The following is a 20459-nucleotide window of genomic DNA, read 5'->3' on the forward strand; positions in this document are numbered from 1 at the left end:
TGCTTCCACGAATTCAATGCATTGATTTGCAATTTACTTAATTGGCCATTGACTAATGAAAGTGATACCAAGAAGAACAATTAGTCAACGGTCAAATCAAGAGTTTTACATCTGCTAGTGTAACAAATCACAACTGGATACAAGACTCATGTAGTAGAGGATATTTTGATCAGAATGATCCTTGAGCACTACTAATTAGTAGGAATTTTTTACTTCCGGTATTAACCTGTAGCTATTATGAGAACGTCATTAGAAACTGATAGTAATAGTCATGCAGCTAAGATTAGATGCTTAGAATACCTTTCTTTTCTTCACACATGTTTCCTTCTCTCGAGAGAGCAAAAGAGAGAGAGAGAGAGAGAGAGAGAGAGAGAGAGAGAGGGAGGGAGGGAGAGAGAGAGAGAGAGAGAGAGAGAACGAGGATGCGAGAGAAGGGGTGGGGGTGGGGGAAGGCTGATCACCGAATAACCAAGTAATATTGATGGAGTGAAGTTGTCGGATTTCTACCGACGCCCCTGATAAAATACACACTATGAACAATTTGCTGTTTGCATCAAAACACTTAAACCATAAGAAGGTGTTAATGTTTTGCTCTCAAGTGCAGTCCCGCTTATGTATAAGATCGAATGCTTGAAGATAAAACGGTTTGACGTAGTAATGAAAGCAGTTAGATTTGTTCATACATCTTTTTTTAGGATGTAAGACGAATATCCCTTGCATTTTTTTCATAGAGCGACATCTGGTATAAGAAAACAGAAAAGATAATGCTTATCTTTGGAAGGAATTTCTTTCCCGCAAAGCGATACGAAGTGCATCAAAATAGAAGAGCATGTACTTTTCGTAAATACAACCACTAGTATTGTAAGGTTTCGTAATGATCAAATTACTTTCAGTTATGTGTGAGGACGCGCGTATAAAATGAAATATATCATATTTCATTTTATACGCGCGTCCTCACACGTAACTGAAAGTAATTTGATCATTACGAAACCTTACAATACTAGTGGTTGTATTTACGAAAAGATTGATTTACTCGAAGCGACAGCAGTGAATTCCCATTTTGATGCTTCTACGATATTCAATGTCTTTTCGTCGGTTGTATTTAAGGCCGCCAGATGTATAAAAAAGGATTGAAGGCACTACCACGGCAATTATGAGTCCATCAACATATTCAATGAAATTTGTCTTTGTATGTGTATTCATCTGCAATGGATCACCTGTCTGTAAGTATGTTTTGCTCAATAAGTGTATCTGATAGTAAAACAATATCGTTCCTGTTCTTTGCGATGCATTCTCTTTAGGAATATATGTAATATATATATAGTTGTATTCTTGATTTATAGAACTGTCATGCTTTTATTACATTTATCAAGTGGGTTGGCGAATATGCTCGCCCTTTTTTCTCATCCTGACATTATTGTACTTTAAAAAGAATATTATATATACATATTTTTCAAACATAAAACGAACCATGTTCTTCTTGTATAATCACTGATTTACCGATTATGATATATGTTCATAGTTCATAGTTCATTTTATTTCTGCTTTCACAAACATTTGTACATAGAATTTCAAATAAAGTAACTGGAACAGCAGATTATCAGTATAACAAACATAATTTGAAGCGCAATAGTAACGTTCAACATACAACTCTTGTTATTAACTAAAGAAATTCTATACAAAAGTTACTTATGTAAGATCATGTGCTGTACATGAAAGAAAGAGGAGACCTTATAGAAGCTGGGCTTGTTAGAGCAAGGTCTCCAAACAGAATATAATACCGGAATGATTTAATTTCTTTGACTAAAAAAACAACTAAACTACCTTTAATAACAGACTAGAAGCAATTACACATGGGAAATATTTACAAAAGAGATAGATTGATGTATTATGAAAAGTTATGTAATTCCTGATCTTTAATTTGTGCTCTTTCCAGATTCGGGCATTGTCGACCACGGTCGAACGTTTATCTTCGCTATCCCACAATTCTACAATAATCCGGAAGGACTTATTGCGACTCTCACCGTACTAGGCAGGTCACATAATACATCTCAGGTCAAAGTCAATATCAAGGAAATCAATTTTGCAGAATTCAGAGTAGTTTCTAACCAGGAGGCTTCCCTCATTGATCTACCGCGGTTAGCGGTAGCAGACGTCGGAAACGGCCATGCTATGACGATTACAGTGTCCTCTTCAAATGATATATCCGTGCGATGCACTGTGGGATACGAATATGCCGGAAGCTTTCCCGGTGAGGGCTTCTTGGTCCTTCCAATAGCATCTCTCGATAGGGAATATTTCATCGTAACTGCGCCACCACTTGGAGAACGCCTAGATCAATACAAGGGCAAAACACATCATGCCCTTTTCACCATATCTGCAGCGTATGACAACACGGCTATTACTATCGAACCTATGGTGCCGTTGAATGTGTTCCAGCAGTTCTTCACTCCACCGGAAGTTATTAAGATGACATTGAACAATCACAAGAGCATTCTTGTGAGCAGCTCAAGAAACCTCAGCAGAACACGTGTTACTGCCACCAGACCCATTGCAGTGGTCAGCGGGAATACATGTGGTATTATCCCTGGGATTCAGGCCTCTTCCAGTTCTTGCTACTTTATGGTCGAACAACTGCTGCCAACGTCTTCATGGGGTGTTGAATTTGAAGTAAGTCCCTTTCAGGCTGAAACGACTAGTCATGTGTTACACTTCACCGTCCTAGACGAATATACGCAAGTGATCATCCATGATGACATTAAACGAGTGCTCATTCCTGACAACTTCACGAGCTTCATCCAACATCTGTCTGGTTCTCATGTCGTACACGTTACGTCAAACCTGCCTATCATGGTTGTACACTTCATTGAGAAGGAGATGCCTTTGGGGACGTCAGGAGCAATGACAATCGTCCCATCGGTTAAGGAGTTTGTCCGAAGAGCAGTGGTAGCGATGCCTGTCCCTCGGAGACACTTCCCATCGAACGAATCTGGTCGTGCCGATTTTTCGCTTTGCATTATCGTCAACTGTTCACTAATGGACACCATTCGCCTCAACGGCAATCTCCTAAACCTGCAGTCTGCAACAGTTCATCTACTTCGCGGACATTTTTGTTCCATCGATTGCCGCATCTACGCAGGTAGCAGAAAAACGGTCACCATCTCGAGTTCGTCACCGTTGACCCGCATGTCCGTCACCGCAAAGAACTACGACAGCGGTTTTTTAGACTTCGTCTATCTTGCCTCATTGGGAAATGGAAAGCACGTCTCTGATGGCGACGATGATAGTGGAAGACCAACACTACCTGATTTAGATACAGATAGGGAAGATTCTGGAAAAAACCCATCGGAGATCTTTCGATTTCTATGGTATGTCTGTTTGGGAGGTGCTGGATTGATCTGCTTAGTTGCAATGCTAGTGGTTGCGTCGAAAAAATGGTAAGTTTCCCATTATAGTTTTCTAACATTAATATCTACTCGACACTCAAGGTAAATCATTCCACATATCCGATTATAAACTTATACCATCATAGCAGTATAATGTGAAAATCGATTGATATCGGATCATCTAGCATGTTCTTCTTTTTGAGGGTTGTGGTCAGCACATGCTCTTGTAAAGCAAAATTGAGCTTGAATAATCAAGTAAGTACTTCAATCTCTAAATTCCAAAGGTTAACCAGAAAGTACTGGTTTGTAATGTAATGTTTCATAATAAAAATGAAAAGCGATCTAGATATTATTGAACAATCTACATTAAATTAACCGCTAGAAACAAAGACAGACTACAAGTTCTTCCTTAGACTATCTTTTACAAAATCAAGATAGCAATAGTCATTCGCTCTTTGACTTTATTTGAGAGCCGACGCTATATCTTTATGACTTTATCTTTTCATTGTTTGACTAGGACAATGTGCAAAAGAACACAGGTAAACATAAATGAATGGAAAGGTTATTTAAAGAACCGAATTTCAATTTTACATTAATGTGTTGGAAGGTTGGTATTAAAATAGCAAATTTATTTATTATTTCTCGTTTGAATCAGTAAATCCCTGACTAGATCCTCGCAGAGAACCTCCATGGTCAGGTGCCATGGTCCTATGTCACCGGGAACAGCCACATCCGTCACAGACTACGAGGACTTCAGGCTTGATCAACTCTCGTTCCACCGATGTCCATCATCCTTGTGCTCAAGCATGTGCGAAACGAACGACAGTGCGTCTCCGTCTCATTATCAGTCGTTGCCGGTAGTAAGCCCACTTACCTTTAATCAGATCAACCATGTCACAGGGCCCAAAGTCGACGACACTGTCGATGACACCTTAACAAAGATGATATAGATTTCTAGTCCAGAGGATTGACACCGTGATAGGCCAGGGAAGTGTTTCACAAAGACTAATATCGACTTAAGTTGGAAGTGAACTACAGCAGGCCGTTCATGCAAATCGTTCGTCTAACCATTCCTGGCATTAGTTTATCAAGGAACGTACAAGTCATGGTCACAAATCTACATAATTCCCAATGTTTTATAGTTTATTATTGAAGAAAAAAAATAAATCATAAGGTTCTTTTTCCTCTAATTTAACATCTCTGGTTCAAGATTTTTTAAGGGCATAAATCGCATGCCGTAGTAGTCCAAGTCTTAAATATATAGCTTGATTTTACAATGTAAGTAACTTTTTTTCTCACAATGAACAATCAAAAATGTTAATTCTGTAGATTTGTAAGTCGCATGTTCCTTTCTTTGACATAATCGACATTTGTTCGTGAAATGTCTTGCTCTTTAAAACAAAATGTATTTATTTCCCTTGAAATCCGCCCAAATTTCATTTTTTGGGGGAATCTCCCCGATGATTATCAATTTTTCACGTTAAATTTTTAACTATCACGCTTACCACCTCGTCAATATAATCGTAGAGCATTCATCTTTTCTCTTGGGTATGTATTCTATAAAATATTTATACAATGTTATGTGAAGTTTAGCCATGTTATCAACCAATTTAACATTTTTTAATTTAAGACTATTTAAGACTAATTATTGAAATCTTACGCATTCAGTAGCAGCAGTTAAAGTGGTTGCAGTAGTAAGCTTTTCTTCGTATCGTGTTTAGCGTAAGGCTAATCTACTACTTAGGTCAGTGATCCTTTATTCTTGCTTCTGGAATAAACAAATGCTCAAGATGACTCCAAACTGTCTTGCCGGAGACATGATGGACATAGCAATACCTAAATATGGGATTTTATCCATCACAAATACCGGTGAATGAAAATGCAAATAAGGCCCATTTGAAAGTTTGATTAAATAAATTGAGAAAAAAAATCAAACATAAGTCAAATAAAACAGTCAAAGTTTAAACAAAACCGGATGAAAATGAGAAAGTTATGGAATTTTAGAGGTATAATAATAATAGTATAGTTCGTATAACTTCATTAAACAGTGAAATGTATCGCATAGGCTGTATGCAAATTAGCGAGTTGATGATGTCATCCCTCCCTTTTCACTTTCCGTCTAAACATAAACTTAACAAAGAGTATCACTTTTCTGTTCTGGGAATGTCAAACATGGTTTTAATCTTCAATGAATATGTGCAAAATCTACATTACTGTAATGTATTGTAATACAAAGGGAAAATATGATATAGGTATGAAATGTCATAACAAATTTAGAGGGAATAGTGAGGGGATGACATCGCCCGCTGATTTGCTTTGATTCCTTTCGATCACCTTCTGCATGAGCTCACGTTCGAAATTCAATGTTTTGATGTTTAAGATTTCACATCTACATAGAAGCGGTTTATGTATTAGGCAAATAAGAGAAAAACATAAATTAACATACAGTTTATTTGCACTAATATTTGGGAGAGCTGTGTTGAAGTTATATAAAAGCATACACAAGAAAGTATTGTTATAAAATATGTTATTTATTAGAGCGTGATGATACAAATTCTGTTCAATTACTTCAATTTTATATTGATTGCAGCCACATGTTGTATAGTATCTACAATAAGATTACAATATAAAATCACCATTACCTAAGTATCTACATGAATAAAGCAAGTGAAAACAAGATTAATAAAGCTCAATAAATCGGTACTATCTAAACTATTGATAAGCGGTTTCTCTCTCTTATTTGGAGATATTCAACTTATAAATATTCTTTATATTCTAGGGACTAAAATTTAAGCATTTGCCGTGACTAAAAGCCTCGCAGTTAATCGATAATCCGACACATGCTCCGACGACATTTGACCTAAGTTTCATATTGTCAATTATAAGGTCAAGGCTCAGGGTTTAATTTCAAAAGTTGTTTTCTTTTATGAATTGGCCGCGAATTTCGTATCGGTTCTGAACGTTCTGGACCCCGTTAACACAAATTTTTGCAATCAATTGCAAAACGACAATGGCCAATCAAAATCATTGTTGCATGTGCATATTGTTCAAAAGGCTGATTACTTACCTATCAGAATTGGCTTTTTAAATTTGAAAATGATCGCAAACATTTGTGTTACGGGGCCCTGGACCAGCAATCGTGGGTATATTTTTTAAAAATAATTAGAAATCTAAGGAAACGAAGGAGTTAACATGAGAGCACATTATAAAAGACAGCTTAACGCTTATCTTAAGCTCTGGTATGGGAATCGTATGTCGACAGAACGTGGCTATAATTCATTCTGGACTGCTTATCCTGCAGTATGTTGATTGTTTAACCAGTAAAATAAAAACAACCTTCCCAAAATTGATGAAAATCACCTTCAATAAAAACCATAACTCTCATTTGCACATGTGTTAATCATTTGGTGTCGGGCCTACTTACCTTGATTTTCTTATCTTTCTATGCTCAATACTCAGCCCTTATACATTTTCTACCAAATTCGTTGGGCACATGTCATTTATTTGTAATCTTGAGCATTCAGTGTAAGTTTTGTTGGATTATGTGAGAATTTATTTTCTATCATTACCAGAACTCAAGCTTATCTTCAAGACTAAATGAGCGGATAAAGAGTAAAACCGCATACTCCACAATCATATATGCAGGGCTTACTGCAGTAGTTCAGCGTTAAATTTTAATTTGATGATAGATGATAGTAATAATAACGAATAATTCTATTGCGCAAAATAACTAAAAGAAATTGAAAAAGGTTAAGCTTGACTTGTGTCGACGTTGGTTGCTGACGTAAATGAAGTCCCCGTGATACCGCTTTCGTTATCACCCCCGCTGTCACTGATGACGGGCTGCTCATCAGGCTGCTTGTTACTGAAGCTTACTATTGGAAATTTCCCTGTAAACGATCTTTTAAGACGTATCATAACGGCGACGATGGTCACGGCGATGAGAAGAAGGAGAACGATGATGATCCCGGCAATGAGGCCTGGATTTTCGCTATAACCGGACGACCTTGCCGAAGTTCCTCCACCATCATCTTAATTGAGATAAAGAATGTGATGATAAGGTTGGTATGTTAAGAGAAACGGTTTGCAAAACATCAATATAGATATGATATAATTCTTGTCATTAACGATCTTCCTCCAGCGATAGATTAAAACATATTAAAGTTTATTTATTTCTTGCCACATTAAACTGGTATAGGAAATATGAACAATTGCCCCTATAGTAAACTCATTCTAGATTCAACTTTACAGATATAAACATGAGCAATATAAACAATGCAGTTCTGTTTATAAAGTAGCGTTTTAATTACTAGGGGTTTAACTTTTCATACATTTAAATGTAGTAGGGAACTAAGCCAAGAAGTGACGAGGTGTGTTTGAAGCAAAAGCTGATTTATTAAATTTATTTTTACCCTGACCGCAGTCTCCCGATTGAGGGCTGAAATTCACATCATCTATGGCTATGATCCCGGTAGAACCACCTTGTATGGTGGCAGTAAACACCAACTGTAAATTAAAACAAAAATAAAAATATTACATTTACATAAAAATAATATTTCCCTAACACTTCTATATAATGAGCGCTCTAAAAAAATTGTTTATCTGAGATGGACATTAGATGACAAATCAATTACATATCATTAGCATTAATAAGTGTATGGTTGTAGAGAACATTATCGTATTTGTAGATCAGTAGTTTTGAAAAAAATTATCGTGTAAATGTGTAGTGACCAACTTTTCGGGTGAGTTTGATTTAAAATGTCCAAAGTCAGGAAATTTGGGATCAAGAATGTATATTGGAATCGGTCTACTGACTATTTCCTGACGCTATAATCGAACTAAACCATCAAACAAATAATGATAGTGGCAGAAACATGTTAAGATTGGCAGATAATCAACAACCCCAAAGTGTAAGTTTCAGAACATGTCTACAATTCGTAGGTTAATTTGGATACTGCGCAAGTTCTTACATACCCGAAACGGTCCGTCCATGAAATCCGAGGGTACTTTCCACGCCTCGTTCACCCACTCGGAGTCAAGTCTGCCGCTGATAGTGCCGATAGTATTACGTGGGCCGTTGGTACCACTTTGGACAGCGATACTCAAGTGCATTTTGTATTCATTAAGGAACAGAACCCTTGCTGTTAAGCAATGATCTCGAGCGCGAAGCTCGTAGGTATCAGAGTACATGACCGGGTAGATATTTCTGGTATTGGACGTCGAGTACATGAACGATGTCGAAGCTGAAATAAAGGTGGGACACAAAATGAGGAACTGCATGTTTAATATTCTTGTATTTTTGGGTCACAGATAGTAAATAGTTTATCAAATGATCGAAGAGATCTATATCAGAATTTTTCACTTCTCAACTTGTACACCACACGGGTAGTCATCAATCCTTCCTTTATTGCTATCGAAATCAGTTGAAATGCTCCCCATATTTCATATTATCATTTCTCCATGTTTATCAATGTTTTAATTATGCATTCTCTTGTTAAATCTCATGTATGATACAACATGGGGAACACTGAGGTCCTGACTAATATTGTGGGCGCCGATGAGACTTAAAAACTGCTTAATATGCTTTTCATGATTCACCTTGGAAAGACTAAGGTGCTGACTAGCTGTAAGTAATGTGGTATGGATAGTACCTGCGATATGTTATGTATAAATGTTGTGGGAATCAGCATAAGATGGGGGTGGGGATGTTTGTGGTACCCCTATGCGATTCGTAATATGCCTAGGTCACATTTGCCGCAGCGGCCGTGCGGTCTAAAATATCTACGGCCAATATTAATTATAGGGCCGCTGCAGCATTCACACGGTCACATACGGTAGCGCTCACATTACGTTAGGGTAGCCGCACGGCGTATTTTGGAGTTGTGGAGACAGAAAATCTGCGGCTGCCGTACGGCCTTTGAAATGAAGACGCACGGTAGCTTAGGGCGTCCCTGGGGCAGTCGTAGGTTTTTTTTTAAATAGTTAGGCAGACGCAAGGTAGCCGTAAGGTGCCCGTAAGGTGAAAAGCGGCCGAAGGGGGGCCATACGGCGACCGTGTGGCCAGACTGATGCTACCGCTTCACCCCTGGAGTATATACAACACAAGGCTACCGTACGCCCGACGTAAGTTCGCCGTGGAGCCACTCTACGGCATGGCTACTGCTTATCTAATCGCTACGACGAACCTAGAAATGAAAACAGTTATAACTCCACGTTATAATTCAACGGCGACCCGTACGGCCTGTAAAGATAGGGATACGCCCTAGGGTGACCATGAGGCCACCGTATATTCTTTGCGGCCGCAGCAAGTATCTTTCGATTTCGGGGGCGTACGGCCGCCGTATACTAGCCGTAGAGCAAATGTGACCTTGGCATTACTGATACAATAAATGGGAAAAACTTTTATTGTTAAACAATTCGACTCACTGATATTCTTCAGGGGTGATTCCTCGAGAGCTAACCTGTCGTACCATTGCCAGGTTGGAAAAGTGACGTCAATTGTCGTAAATAGGGTATAGCCGCAGTACTCTATACCTTGCTCGAAGCTACATCGACCTTCAGTAGGGTACCCATCACACGGCTGACGTAAGAATTTAATATCGTCAATGGCGAGGTCCCCTTTCAAGCTGTTTCCTTTGTAGCCGTTAAAGCGAACCTGAATCGAAATGCAACGTTATGAAGTCTGGTGTAATTTTGATAAGACGCTTCGATTTTTCTTTTTCTTATTGTACCTTTTGTAACTGTATTCTTTACAATAATTATTGTTGAACAATATTGCCCGCTATCATTTCATCCGAACACTCTTCAGAATTAGTAGCAAAACTGACAACCATCAAAAACAACAAACAAACAAACCAACAAAGAGAGTAACCAAACCCAAAATAAAAAAAAATCATATTTTTGGAGGACATCATACCAATAAATGGAAAATGATGCTTTTCGACAGAACTGTTTGTAATATAACAGAAATATAACCTCGAAATCGGCAAACCCTGTCGATGAAGCCGGAATATCGATATTAACTGGTATCCAACGATCGTCTTTATTTCCAGTGACCCGGAAGAGCTCAACGAGGGATGAAAGACCTTCCAATTTGAATATGATCCTGAGAGTACCAATGTCACCTTCTCCCATGGCGTGGTAGTAGAAGCGAAGACACGTGTCCGTGTTCTGGCTGTTCAGCAGAGGGGAGATGAGGCTAGCGAGGTTTCCCGGACGCTGCGGCAGTGAGGTCTCGATATACATGTAGTGACCTTCAGAAAGTTACGGAGATCATGTCAAGAAAGTTTAGAATAATTATTGGCAGAACACATGATGCACATCTTGCCTTAAAAGTAACCCTAACCCTAACCTTGACCCTAATACTTAACCACACCCTAATTCTAATCCTCATCCTAATTCTAACTCTTCAAATGTTGTTACATCTTCATTATTTATTGAATAATATTTCTGTTAATTGCCTTTTATCTTGATTATCAGAAAATCTGATCCGTACGTTTCATGAGTCCAAGCTCGGCAACATGAAACTAACCTTAGTAATCTTTAGTAGATCTCAAATTACTACTGATGCTTCATTCTACTATTCTTATTGCGAAATGAACAGATTAAAACAAAAGCTCACCAACAGAGGCGTAACAAATTATTCTTTCTACATTTCCTATTCTTACATTATCTATTTATACCGCGTGTCTAGACCACTGTTTTCAAAGTCTGCAGGATAAGGTCTCGTGCCTTGTAATGCGAGTTAAACACGAGGTGCCATTTCCATTACCTTACTTATTGCGCTAGTAATTCACCACAAGGTTTGCAAAGTTTATTTTGCAATTTTTTAATGATGTTACTCCAACGCAGTCCTACTTCATCAACGGGCATAAGGCCTACCTTCTGATGTGCCAAGGGTGTGATCACTATGTGGTCCAGTATTGGTGCTTCCCGTAGATCCCTGGTGCCAGGTCCAGTCAAAGGCATCCGTAGACCGCTGTGTGTAGCCGCACAGTGTCCCGTTCTGCTCGAAGTCGCAGTCTGCACCCCATGGTAGCGGGGTTGGTGCAACTGGGGAGGGGGAATTGGTTGGGAGGGGAAACAGAGTAATGATGAAAATGAACGATTTTAGCAAATGAAAAGTCCGATCTGATATTATATAGTCGAGAATCTATACATTTTCAATAGAGAGCAATATCAGATGGGTAATGACAGTTGTTTGATATTCCTCATCGTTGTATCAAAATCAAGAATCAAGTGTCGAAAATAATGACCCTGCATTACAATATCCTTTTATGACAGTTTAGAATCAAAAGCATTTTCACTGGCATTAAAATCCAAATATTTCACAGTAAGATTTTGAATATACATATTTTTACACATTTTCACAAGATTATTAGAAAGACCTCATGTCGAAATAAATTCTGGAATCCGACAACTTTTCATGAAAATGATTACCGGAAATGACGATTAACTTGTATGGTTGTTCTCGCTGTATTCTTAACTATTAATATCAATTAATCACTGATTTAAGTACCTTGTTCGGGGCAATTTCCAGTGACCATTCCGATGTCATCGATAGCAATCTTTCCAGAGGACTTGAAGCGGCCGATATTTGCCTCAAATAATACCTGAAACCATTTAAAAAAAAAAAGTTACAAATGAAAAGAAAAAAGGCAAAATGCCGAATCAGTTATTGCATGAGTACATCTTTCCAAACTAATACAGAAATATGCTGGAGAGGAATAAGCTATGTATGATTTCCATCCTTCTTCATTAATACCAAGGTTTACAGGGCTTCTATTTCTGGAAATTCCTACGCGGTTCTTATTTCGTACAAATGTTTTTATAATACTAAATTATTACTGCGTAGGAATATTTTTTCTACCGTTCTACTTGATTGTATATAGTTACGGACTTGTAGTTACGGACTTGTTCATTTAATTACTCATTATTCCTAAGTATCATTCGAGGTGATCACACTTGTACAAGCATTGCAGTTTAGTTGACCACTCTGTTTCCAATATGTATTTCTATATTTGTTGAAAATGTTTATAATTGATTTGTAATGTTTTGTTGGAAACATAAATAAATTGAAATTGAAATTGAAATTGAATATTGATTAATGTGCTGTCGGCCCATTATCACCCGACCATAGAATAACATTCACCTTAAACCTACGCAACAGTCGAAATTACAATGACTACTGAGTCTTACATGAAAGTTCTCTTTTGAACCGGGTAGGTCCATCCCGTAAAGTCGCCATTCATTGGCAATGTTTCCGTAGATCGAGAATTGCGGATCGAGTGAAGGCGTCGTGCCCCACGGTCTAATGTACAGGTTTAGATAGTCCACATTGGACCCGTACATGAATGCGTAAAACAGAACGCAGCGAGGTTGGTTGGATGCCTGTACGAATGGAGAGACTAGTACGGCAACGTCATACCGGTTAAGGCTTTGAAAGAGTGATGGGTCGAACATCGCGTAGTAACCTGTATTGAGAAAGAAAGTCGAGAAATCGGACAAAGTGACATACATGGTCATATATGCAATTAAACTATTTTTGGGGATTCGGTTAGATTTCATACCATTTGTACTCACAAAAAGGAGACATAAAAGCCTCGAGTAAATAAGTGTGTGTTCTCTGATTTACATTTTCTTTGGATTTTGCGATAGAATAATAAACTTCATATCAAAAAGATTTAAATTGCTCGGTATCAAGTATGATATCGACATCAGTACACCAACTCAAGAATCATACAACAAATTAAAATCCAGTTTTGATAATGTGATTCCATAGCAATCTAAAATCTGTAAATACAGAGACATAATTCTTGGAGAGTAAATTCTCTGTGCTACCACAGTCACACAACCAAACAGACTCCAAACTGATCATATTATTATTGGACATTCGAGGTCCTGCTTTTGTATTTTGTCTGTTGTCAGTCTGTCTTGTTGCTATGACTGGGGTGTCAAACATGTTATCAAACATGAATGATGTGCCAGGCATTAGAAAGGGCAACATATTGATGAAAGGCGATGCTTTATCTTGAAATGTAGATTAATAATAATACCTTCGCCTGTCCCGAGAGTGTGGTCTACATGGGGTCCCCTATCAGAGCTTCTCACGTACTTTCCCTGTTCCCTAGCCCAATCAGCCTGGTCGTTCTCGGAATCTTGCTGGTACCCGCAAAAGTTACTTTCGAAATCGCAATCGATGGAGTTGACTGCTGGTGGTGGTGTCACCGGGTCTGGCGGAATGGTGGTACCTGTTAACAGAACAAAACGCGAAATATTTATTAACAGTAACATTTATGATGGTTATACATCCAGCCCAGGGGATGCCCAATGCACCTACCATACCAATTACAGTTATTACTCTGGTTTTAGCACTTTGCTCTAACGCGTTCAAAGCATTGAAGAATTCACTGCCATCTATCCATGTACACCTGGGGAGAGTGGTTGATGTAGATACGTGTATTGCCAAAGGACATTAGTGCCGCGGCTAGCTTGGACTTGAAAGCTAACCATGTGACCCGGAGTCTAGTGACACTCCGATTCCTCTGCAAACCTACCTATTATTGTACTATTCGATTAAAAGAAAAAACGAAATCAAACCAAATAAAAGCAACTAATCAACTAATGAAGAAGAAACAAACCAACCAACAAACAACAGCAACAACAGCAATACAAACAAACAACCCCCAAAACAACATTGTGAGAAAAAATAACAATGGTGACGTCATACACACAATGAAATAAAAGTAAATAATTATTATGCAGTGATGTTTATGATTTGAATATTTGTATCACGGGTAAAATGTGTTGATTAAAAAAAGAGAGAGAGAGAGAGAGAGAGAGAGAGAGAGAAAGAGTGAGGGGGGGGGGGGTACCTAGAGAAAAAGAACTTGAAGTGGAAGAAAGAAAGACATGAAATAAAGACAGTAGGAAGGAAAAGAGAAGTAGAGAGAAAATATAAGGTGTAAAGGGATCGAGAGAGAAATACAGAGAGAAAGGGATAGGGATAGAGGGAGAGAGGAAGTGAGAGGGGAGAGAGAGAGAGAGAGAGAGGAAGAAAGGGGGAGAGAGAGAGAGGGAGAGAGAGAGAGAGTAACTTACGTGTAGGGCAAGGTGTGGCTTCATAGAACATGACGTCATCGATTGCAATGTCATCTCTCGCTTCATCACCAGGGATAGCCTCAAAGACAAGCTGTAGAGAGAAAGATATACAGAGATAAGGAGAGATAGAGAGAGTGAGAGTGAGATTTGGGGATAGAGAATGAGAGAGACCCAAGAGAAAAGGGTCGGAGGGAGAGAGAACAAGATTGCACGAAGAAGTAGGAGAAGGAGAAGAAGAGGAAGAGAGACAGAGACAGAGAAGAGAGAGAGAGAGAGAGAGAGAGAGAGAGAGAAGGGGGGGGGGTAGAAGAAGACAACAAGAAGTAATAATAGGAGATTGAGATAGGTAAGAAGTGAGGGGAGAGGAGCGGAGATGGAAAGAAATGAGGAAAAGAAAAAGAAGATGGATGGAATCAACAAGGAAATGTCAGAACGGTCAAAACAAATAATTTATCGGAATAACAAATGTACAATCAGAATCGTAGCTTTAAATATAAAAGGAAGTATCTTTTTTTACTTTCTTCAATTTGACCTGGACAAACTTGATCATTAATTTAGTATAATACGGACCGGTATGCCTACATGAGTTGTTAGTTCTTTTCAACTTGGGAGGGGGCAAAGACGTTATTTTCTTTGACTTGAATCATAAATATCATAGGTTTAAGGATATGTTTTGAACGAAAGCGTTGTTAATCCAACAACCAACTACATTAAATTTAGAAAAAAAGATGTAATCATTCCTGTATTCAGGGGATGGTTATGTTGACCTTACCCTATAATCGTTGGTGAAAGCCGGGATATTGAATGTCGCTCGATGCCAGAAGTTACCCCGGTTTCCCGTCAACGACCACGCGGACGAGCTCGGCAGCGGTTCTCCCTCGGGTTTGATGTAAACGTTGAGCGTTTCGGTGTCCCTGCCATACAAGTGGTACCAAAACTCTACACAGGACAAGGTCGTCTGGCGCTTCGCGACGGGCGACACGAGGCGAGCTCGGTCCGCCGAAGTTATCAGAGTGGAGCTGGATACATACATGAAGTATCCTGAAATAATGACAATCAAATCATAATCTATGGTATAAAATAGTTATTATGTCATTCCAATACACATCAGTGGAATAGGACCGAGTTTAATTTCAAAAGAACTATGCAAGATATAGGGATATTAAAAACTCGTGATACGTGTAGGACCTTTGTTGCACGTATTTGTCTTTCTTTCATTTACACGTACAAAAATCGCGGCGTTTTACCGCGTAATATCTGAACAATATAATTATAGTTATTACTTCCCTTGGAGTTTAATCCACTCAAATAAATGGTTTACTGACCCTTGAGAGTGGATACCGCCATATGATTATTGCACCGTTCGCCAGGAGGAAATAAATAAATGTGAATTGCAATTATTAACATTAAATGGCACGGGGATTGGTACAAGGATTTTAACTGGACATTCGGCTTTAGCCTTCCTTCAACATCGATTTTAACAGGGGTATTTAATTTGTGGTCTACATTTCCTGAAGTGTTGGTAGCCCAAATTCGCTAAACGTTTTGATGGCAAGCATTCACTCAAATTGTGTAATGATGTGAAAAAGGATGTCATTTAACACTCAACTCTGCAAGGATTTTCAAAACAAATGTGTTTGAAGACGAATATTGATGAACGAATGCAGAACTTGGGTTTTTGTGTTGTACGCAGAAAACCTAATTTTTGTATTCTTTCATCAATATTTGTCTTCAAACACGATTATTCTGAAAATCCTTGCAGAAGTCATTGTTAAATTACACCCCTTTTCACATAATTATACAATTAAAGTGAATGTTTGCCATCAAATTTGTTGGGCTCCCTACGATTTTAAGAGGCGTTGAACGTGATTTTATATCAGGGTCAAGTTTATCTGAAAGGGGAGAAAATGGACCATTGCCTGTACCTAGCTCGTTGCCAGTCGTATGATCTACAGATGGTCCTGTAATACTTTCCGGTGATGCACGGTTCGTCCAATCCCAGGAAATGCTACCGGTTGAATCAAGCGTGTAGTAGCATATCTCGATTTCTTCGAAGTCACAGGACACACTGCTTACATTTTTGATGACGTCTAGATCATCAAATACCAAAATGGTTTATTGGTTAGTAATCTTAATTGCAAACCTTCAATCAATATATATCTTCATACTTTTAATACTCCTGTATTTATTTCTGTCATGATTATATATTTTATAAGTTAGTTTATTATATTCAATTTTCAAGCGATATCATCTATATCTACAACAACAGAAATAAGAGTGTGCAAGGACCGAGGAATGTGGTAGAATTACTCACGATGTCCGGGGCAACCGTAGCTGGTGATCTCGATGTCATCGATGGCAATAGCACCATACAAGCTTATGCCACGCATTGCTTCGAATACAACCTGTTAGATTATATGATCAGAGGGACGAAACCGCGGTTTAACTTGAGCAGAAACATATGGAGCTGGGACGAAGAGAGGGATAGAGAGAGAGAGAGAGAACGAGAGAGAGAACGAGAGAGAGAGAGAGAGAGAGAGAATGAAAGAATGAAGAGAAAGAGAGGCAAGGGACCGGTCGGGGGAGAATGTGTTTATATGATCACTTTCAGAAAATATTATGATTTAATCTATAAAGTAGTTACCATTTTGGCCTAGTCAATTTGTTGAGGAAAATATTAAGTTCTTTGTTTTATTTCATTGTAAATGATGAGGAGTAATCCACAGCATTTCGCCCTTTTTCTCATATGCCCTTTTTGTCACTTTAAGTTGTCCTAGGGGGTAGTTGTCCTAGGGGGTAATTTAAGTTTAAGCGGCGATTAAATGCAGTTAAACATAGATTATGATCCTAGTCAATTAAAATAAAAGAAATGTATCAAATTTGTAGAAAAATACATGAGCATATAATTGTAGCAAAAAGTTTTTGATAATGCTTATTCATGTTCATGATCATCGAAACAACTAAACTCTTAATTAGGCCTACAACAAAACCAGCAACATGAAGAAATAGCTATAATCTAAACAAAATAGAAATCATAATAGACTTGTGAGCTGTGCATTCCATATTTTACATAAACAAAATTCTTTTCATCTTACGTAGAAATCTTCAGGCGTATTGAGCTCCACTTCAGCCGCCCTCCACGTTTCTCCTCGAGCCCCTGCCAGCCCCCAGATCGGTCGGCCGAGGTTCGGAGAGCTCTCGTTGCGCAGGTAGACGTTAAGCTCCCCTACCGTATCACCGAACATGTAATACCAGAACACCACACAGAAGGCCTCGCGGTCGTTGGCTTGAATACCGCGTATTTTGGGCGAGATGATGCGCGCCTTGTCGGACCCGTGGTTGTCGTTGCCCTTCGCTTCGATGTAGATGTAGTGCCCTTTGTCGAAAACAAATTCATGAAAAAACCCAAGAATATTTTAAAATTTCTTTCATCTTCAAATAGATAAAATTTCTATCAATGATGACAATTTTTTTTGTAGACAAGGTGACATCTTATTCGTTGCACAAACCATTTGGCCTAGGGCCCAAGGGAAACGCAAAAAAACGTTATGGTAAGATTGAGGTCTAAGGTTAGGTTTTGAATTCGGGTTTCGCTCGCAAGTCTCACCTTCCAATGGCCCATGAAGCAATGTAGTTAGAACAGGGCCAGTGGTAAAATAGACCAAAAAGGATATAAAGCGTAAAATACTGCGTGAAGATGACCTCTCTTTGCTGACGGTTTATCCCGGTACAGTGTACATGTACAAGCTTGATGGAACACGATGCCTCTTTCCTATTGTCATTGCGTTATTATTTATCTGTCCTAATCATCCCGTGAATGCAATGATTGATGAGGCGATACGTCAGTATTAAAGTCAAACATTTGCATGCACTGTTCATTATGCAGTCACTTTTTTTTAAACCTGGTGCGTCAAAGATCGCACCAGTCACCGACGCAGTCCTACGTCAAGGAAATAGCGCATCAAATAACAGGTTCTAGGACACCTACCCCCTGGACATCCACCCCCTGGATAACCACCCCAGCCAACTACCCCTAGGACAACTACCTCCTAGTACAACTACCACCTAGGGCAACCACCCTCTAGGACGACTACCCCCGGGACAACTACTCCCTACGACAATCATCCTCTAGGACAATTGCCCCTGGACAACTATCCCAGGGGTAGTTGTCTGAGGGTTTGTCCTAGGGGGTAGATGTCCGGGCGGTAAGTGTCCGGGTAGTTGTCGTAGGGGGTAGTTAACTGGGGGTGTTTATCCGGGGGTGGATGTCCAGGGCGTAGGTGTCCGGATACGCTAATAACAACAACAGGGCGCGATAGTTCAGTTGGTAGAGCAGTGGTCTCGTAATCCGGTGACCCGGGTTCGAAGCCAAGTCGATGCGCTAGTGCCCTTTGGTAAGGCATTAATCCTCATTACCAGTTCCCTCGGAGTGGACCTAAAGCCGTCGGTCCTCTGGTTGCTTACTAACAAGCATTTATGCTTTCTTAGCAGTCGGGTTAACTAACCACCAATAAAAAATAAAAACAAAAATAAAACAAAAATAAAAAAATAAAATAAACTACAACAAAAGAAACATACCAAGAATTAGCAAATAAACGACACATCTGTACAACGAACCTGTTTGATTTCCGTAGGTTTGATCGACATCAGGTCCTCCGGTAACGGTCGGAGTTTGTCCTTGTTTCCTCAAGAAATCAAAGTTATCCGTCTGATCCTGGGTAAAACCACATATGCCATCCTCGAATTCACATCTCATGTTTTCTGGAGAATTTCAAAAGACGCAACAAAATTATTTTTCTTCACGAGTGATTGGATAAAGTCTGTCGGTAAAAGGGGGAGAAAAAGAAGAAGATCATGAAGAGTAAAAGAAGAAGAAGAAGAAGAAGAAGAAGAAGAAGAATAACAAAAAAGAAAAGAAATAAAAATAGAAAGAAGAAGAAGAAGAAGAAGAAGAAGAAGAAGAAGAAGAAGAAGAAGAAGAAGAAGAAGAAGAAGAAGAAGAAGAAGAAGAAAAAGAAAGAAGAAGAAGAAGAAGAAAGAAGGAGAAGGGGAAAGAAAAAGAAATAGCAAACGAAGAAGATACTGAAGGACCCTTTATGCATCAAAGGACATTGTTTCTAAGGTATAAACTTTTAAATCCTTCTTTCGTAAATTAAGGTAGTCTCGTTCTTTGTCTTGGTCTTAATCTCGAGACCAAGACCCAGAAAATCAGCATAAAATTTAAACTCGTATTTCATGTAAATGTATATTTTTCAAACCCCACGTTTAGGAAAAAAGAAATCCCTGAACATGTACTGCATATGAAACTGAAATGAGGAAAATAAATACAAATTTAGTTTCATATTTGCAGTACAGTATAGACTTACCTATAGGGCATGCTCCGTCAAGAACTTCAACATCATCGATTGCGATGTCAGATAATATCCCGGGGCCAGTGACTGCCTCAAAGACGATCTATTTCAGAAGGGGGGAAATGTAAAATGTTGATAAATACCCTGGTAGGACTCGCATGGGGAATATCGGAAACGTCCCCTCTTTAAGCGCGCTTCCCAAGGATCGTGCAGTTTCCCCCCAAATTTCGCTCCTACCCTCAGAATAATAAGCTATTGAGGTGGGTTGTACTCAGAGTTATTTTTTGTTTTAATCTTAAAGCCAGGAATGGTATTTATTTGAAGGAAAATTTGCAAATAAAGGAGAGATAAGAGAGAGAGAGAGAGAGAGAGAGACGGAGAGAGCGATAGAAACAGCACACAACCGAATGTACAGAGTTTGTCTCAACCCTTTTTATTATTTAAGGAAGAGGGTTAAAGGCATGGAAAACCTTTAAGTGTTATTATATATTTTTTCATTGTCTATGGGAACACAATCGCACTCTAACGCATGTGTAAATCGTGTATAATATAGAGTATTCTTCTATTGGTACAGACAGGAATATCAAAATCGCTGTATTTATGTCAATATTTAAGTATTATT

General features: G+C 38.8%; 1 protein-coding gene and 1 long non-coding RNA gene across 2 annotated transcripts in view; both read right to left on the reverse strand.

Annotated features, from left to right (window-relative positions):
- Nucleotides 1–6270: 6270 nt before the first annotated feature.
- LOC105444912 lies at nucleotides 6271–6752 on the reverse strand. Its single transcript, XR_973226.1, has 2 exons — nucleotides 6652–6752; nucleotides 6271–6350 (listed from the first exon to the last, which is right to left on the reverse strand). It is a non-coding gene; the product is annotated as an uncharacterized LOC105444912 (long non-coding RNA).
- Nucleotides 6753–6926: 174 nt separating this feature from the next.
- LOC588882 (MAM and LDL-receptor class A domain-containing protein 1) overlaps nucleotides 6927–20459 on the reverse strand; it is a 17695-nt gene continuing 4162 nt past the window's right edge. Inside the window, exons 5-20 of the mRNA XM_788546.5 lie at nucleotides 19853–19940; nucleotides 19104–19247; nucleotides 17582–17862; nucleotides 16801–16891; nucleotides 16412–16576; nucleotides 15259–15527; nucleotides 14487–14577; nucleotides 13442–13636; nucleotides 12585–12859; nucleotides 11905–11998; nucleotides 11268–11438; nucleotides 10362–10639; nucleotides 9813–10041; nucleotides 8361–8629; nucleotides 7799–7892; nucleotides 6927–7417 (exon numbers count right to left, since the gene is read on the reverse strand). Coding sequence (XP_793639.4) covers nucleotides 7137–7417; nucleotides 7799–7892; nucleotides 8361–8629; nucleotides 9813–10041; nucleotides 10362–10639; nucleotides 11268–11438; nucleotides 11905–11998; nucleotides 12585–12859; nucleotides 13442–13636; nucleotides 14487–14577; nucleotides 15259–15527; nucleotides 16412–16576; nucleotides 16801–16891; nucleotides 17582–17862; nucleotides 19104–19247; nucleotides 19853–19940 — 3015 coding nt within the window. The 3' untranslated portion in view covers nucleotides 6927–7136. The remainder of the gene's footprint in view (nucleotides 7418–7798; nucleotides 7893–8360; nucleotides 8630–9812; nucleotides 10042–10361; nucleotides 10640–11267; nucleotides 11439–11904; nucleotides 11999–12584; nucleotides 12860–13441; nucleotides 13637–14486; nucleotides 14578–15258; nucleotides 15528–16411; nucleotides 16577–16800; nucleotides 16892–17581; nucleotides 17863–19103; nucleotides 19248–19852; nucleotides 19941–20459) is intronic.

The sequence above is a fragment of the Strongylocentrotus purpuratus genome, unplaced genomic scaffold, assembly GCF_000002235.5.
Source record: "Strongylocentrotus purpuratus isolate Spur 01 unplaced genomic scaffold, Spur_5.0 spur5_scaffold_9, whole genome shotgun sequence".
NCBI lineage: Eukaryota > Metazoa > Echinodermata > Echinoidea > Camarodonta > Strongylocentrotidae > Strongylocentrotus > Strongylocentrotus purpuratus.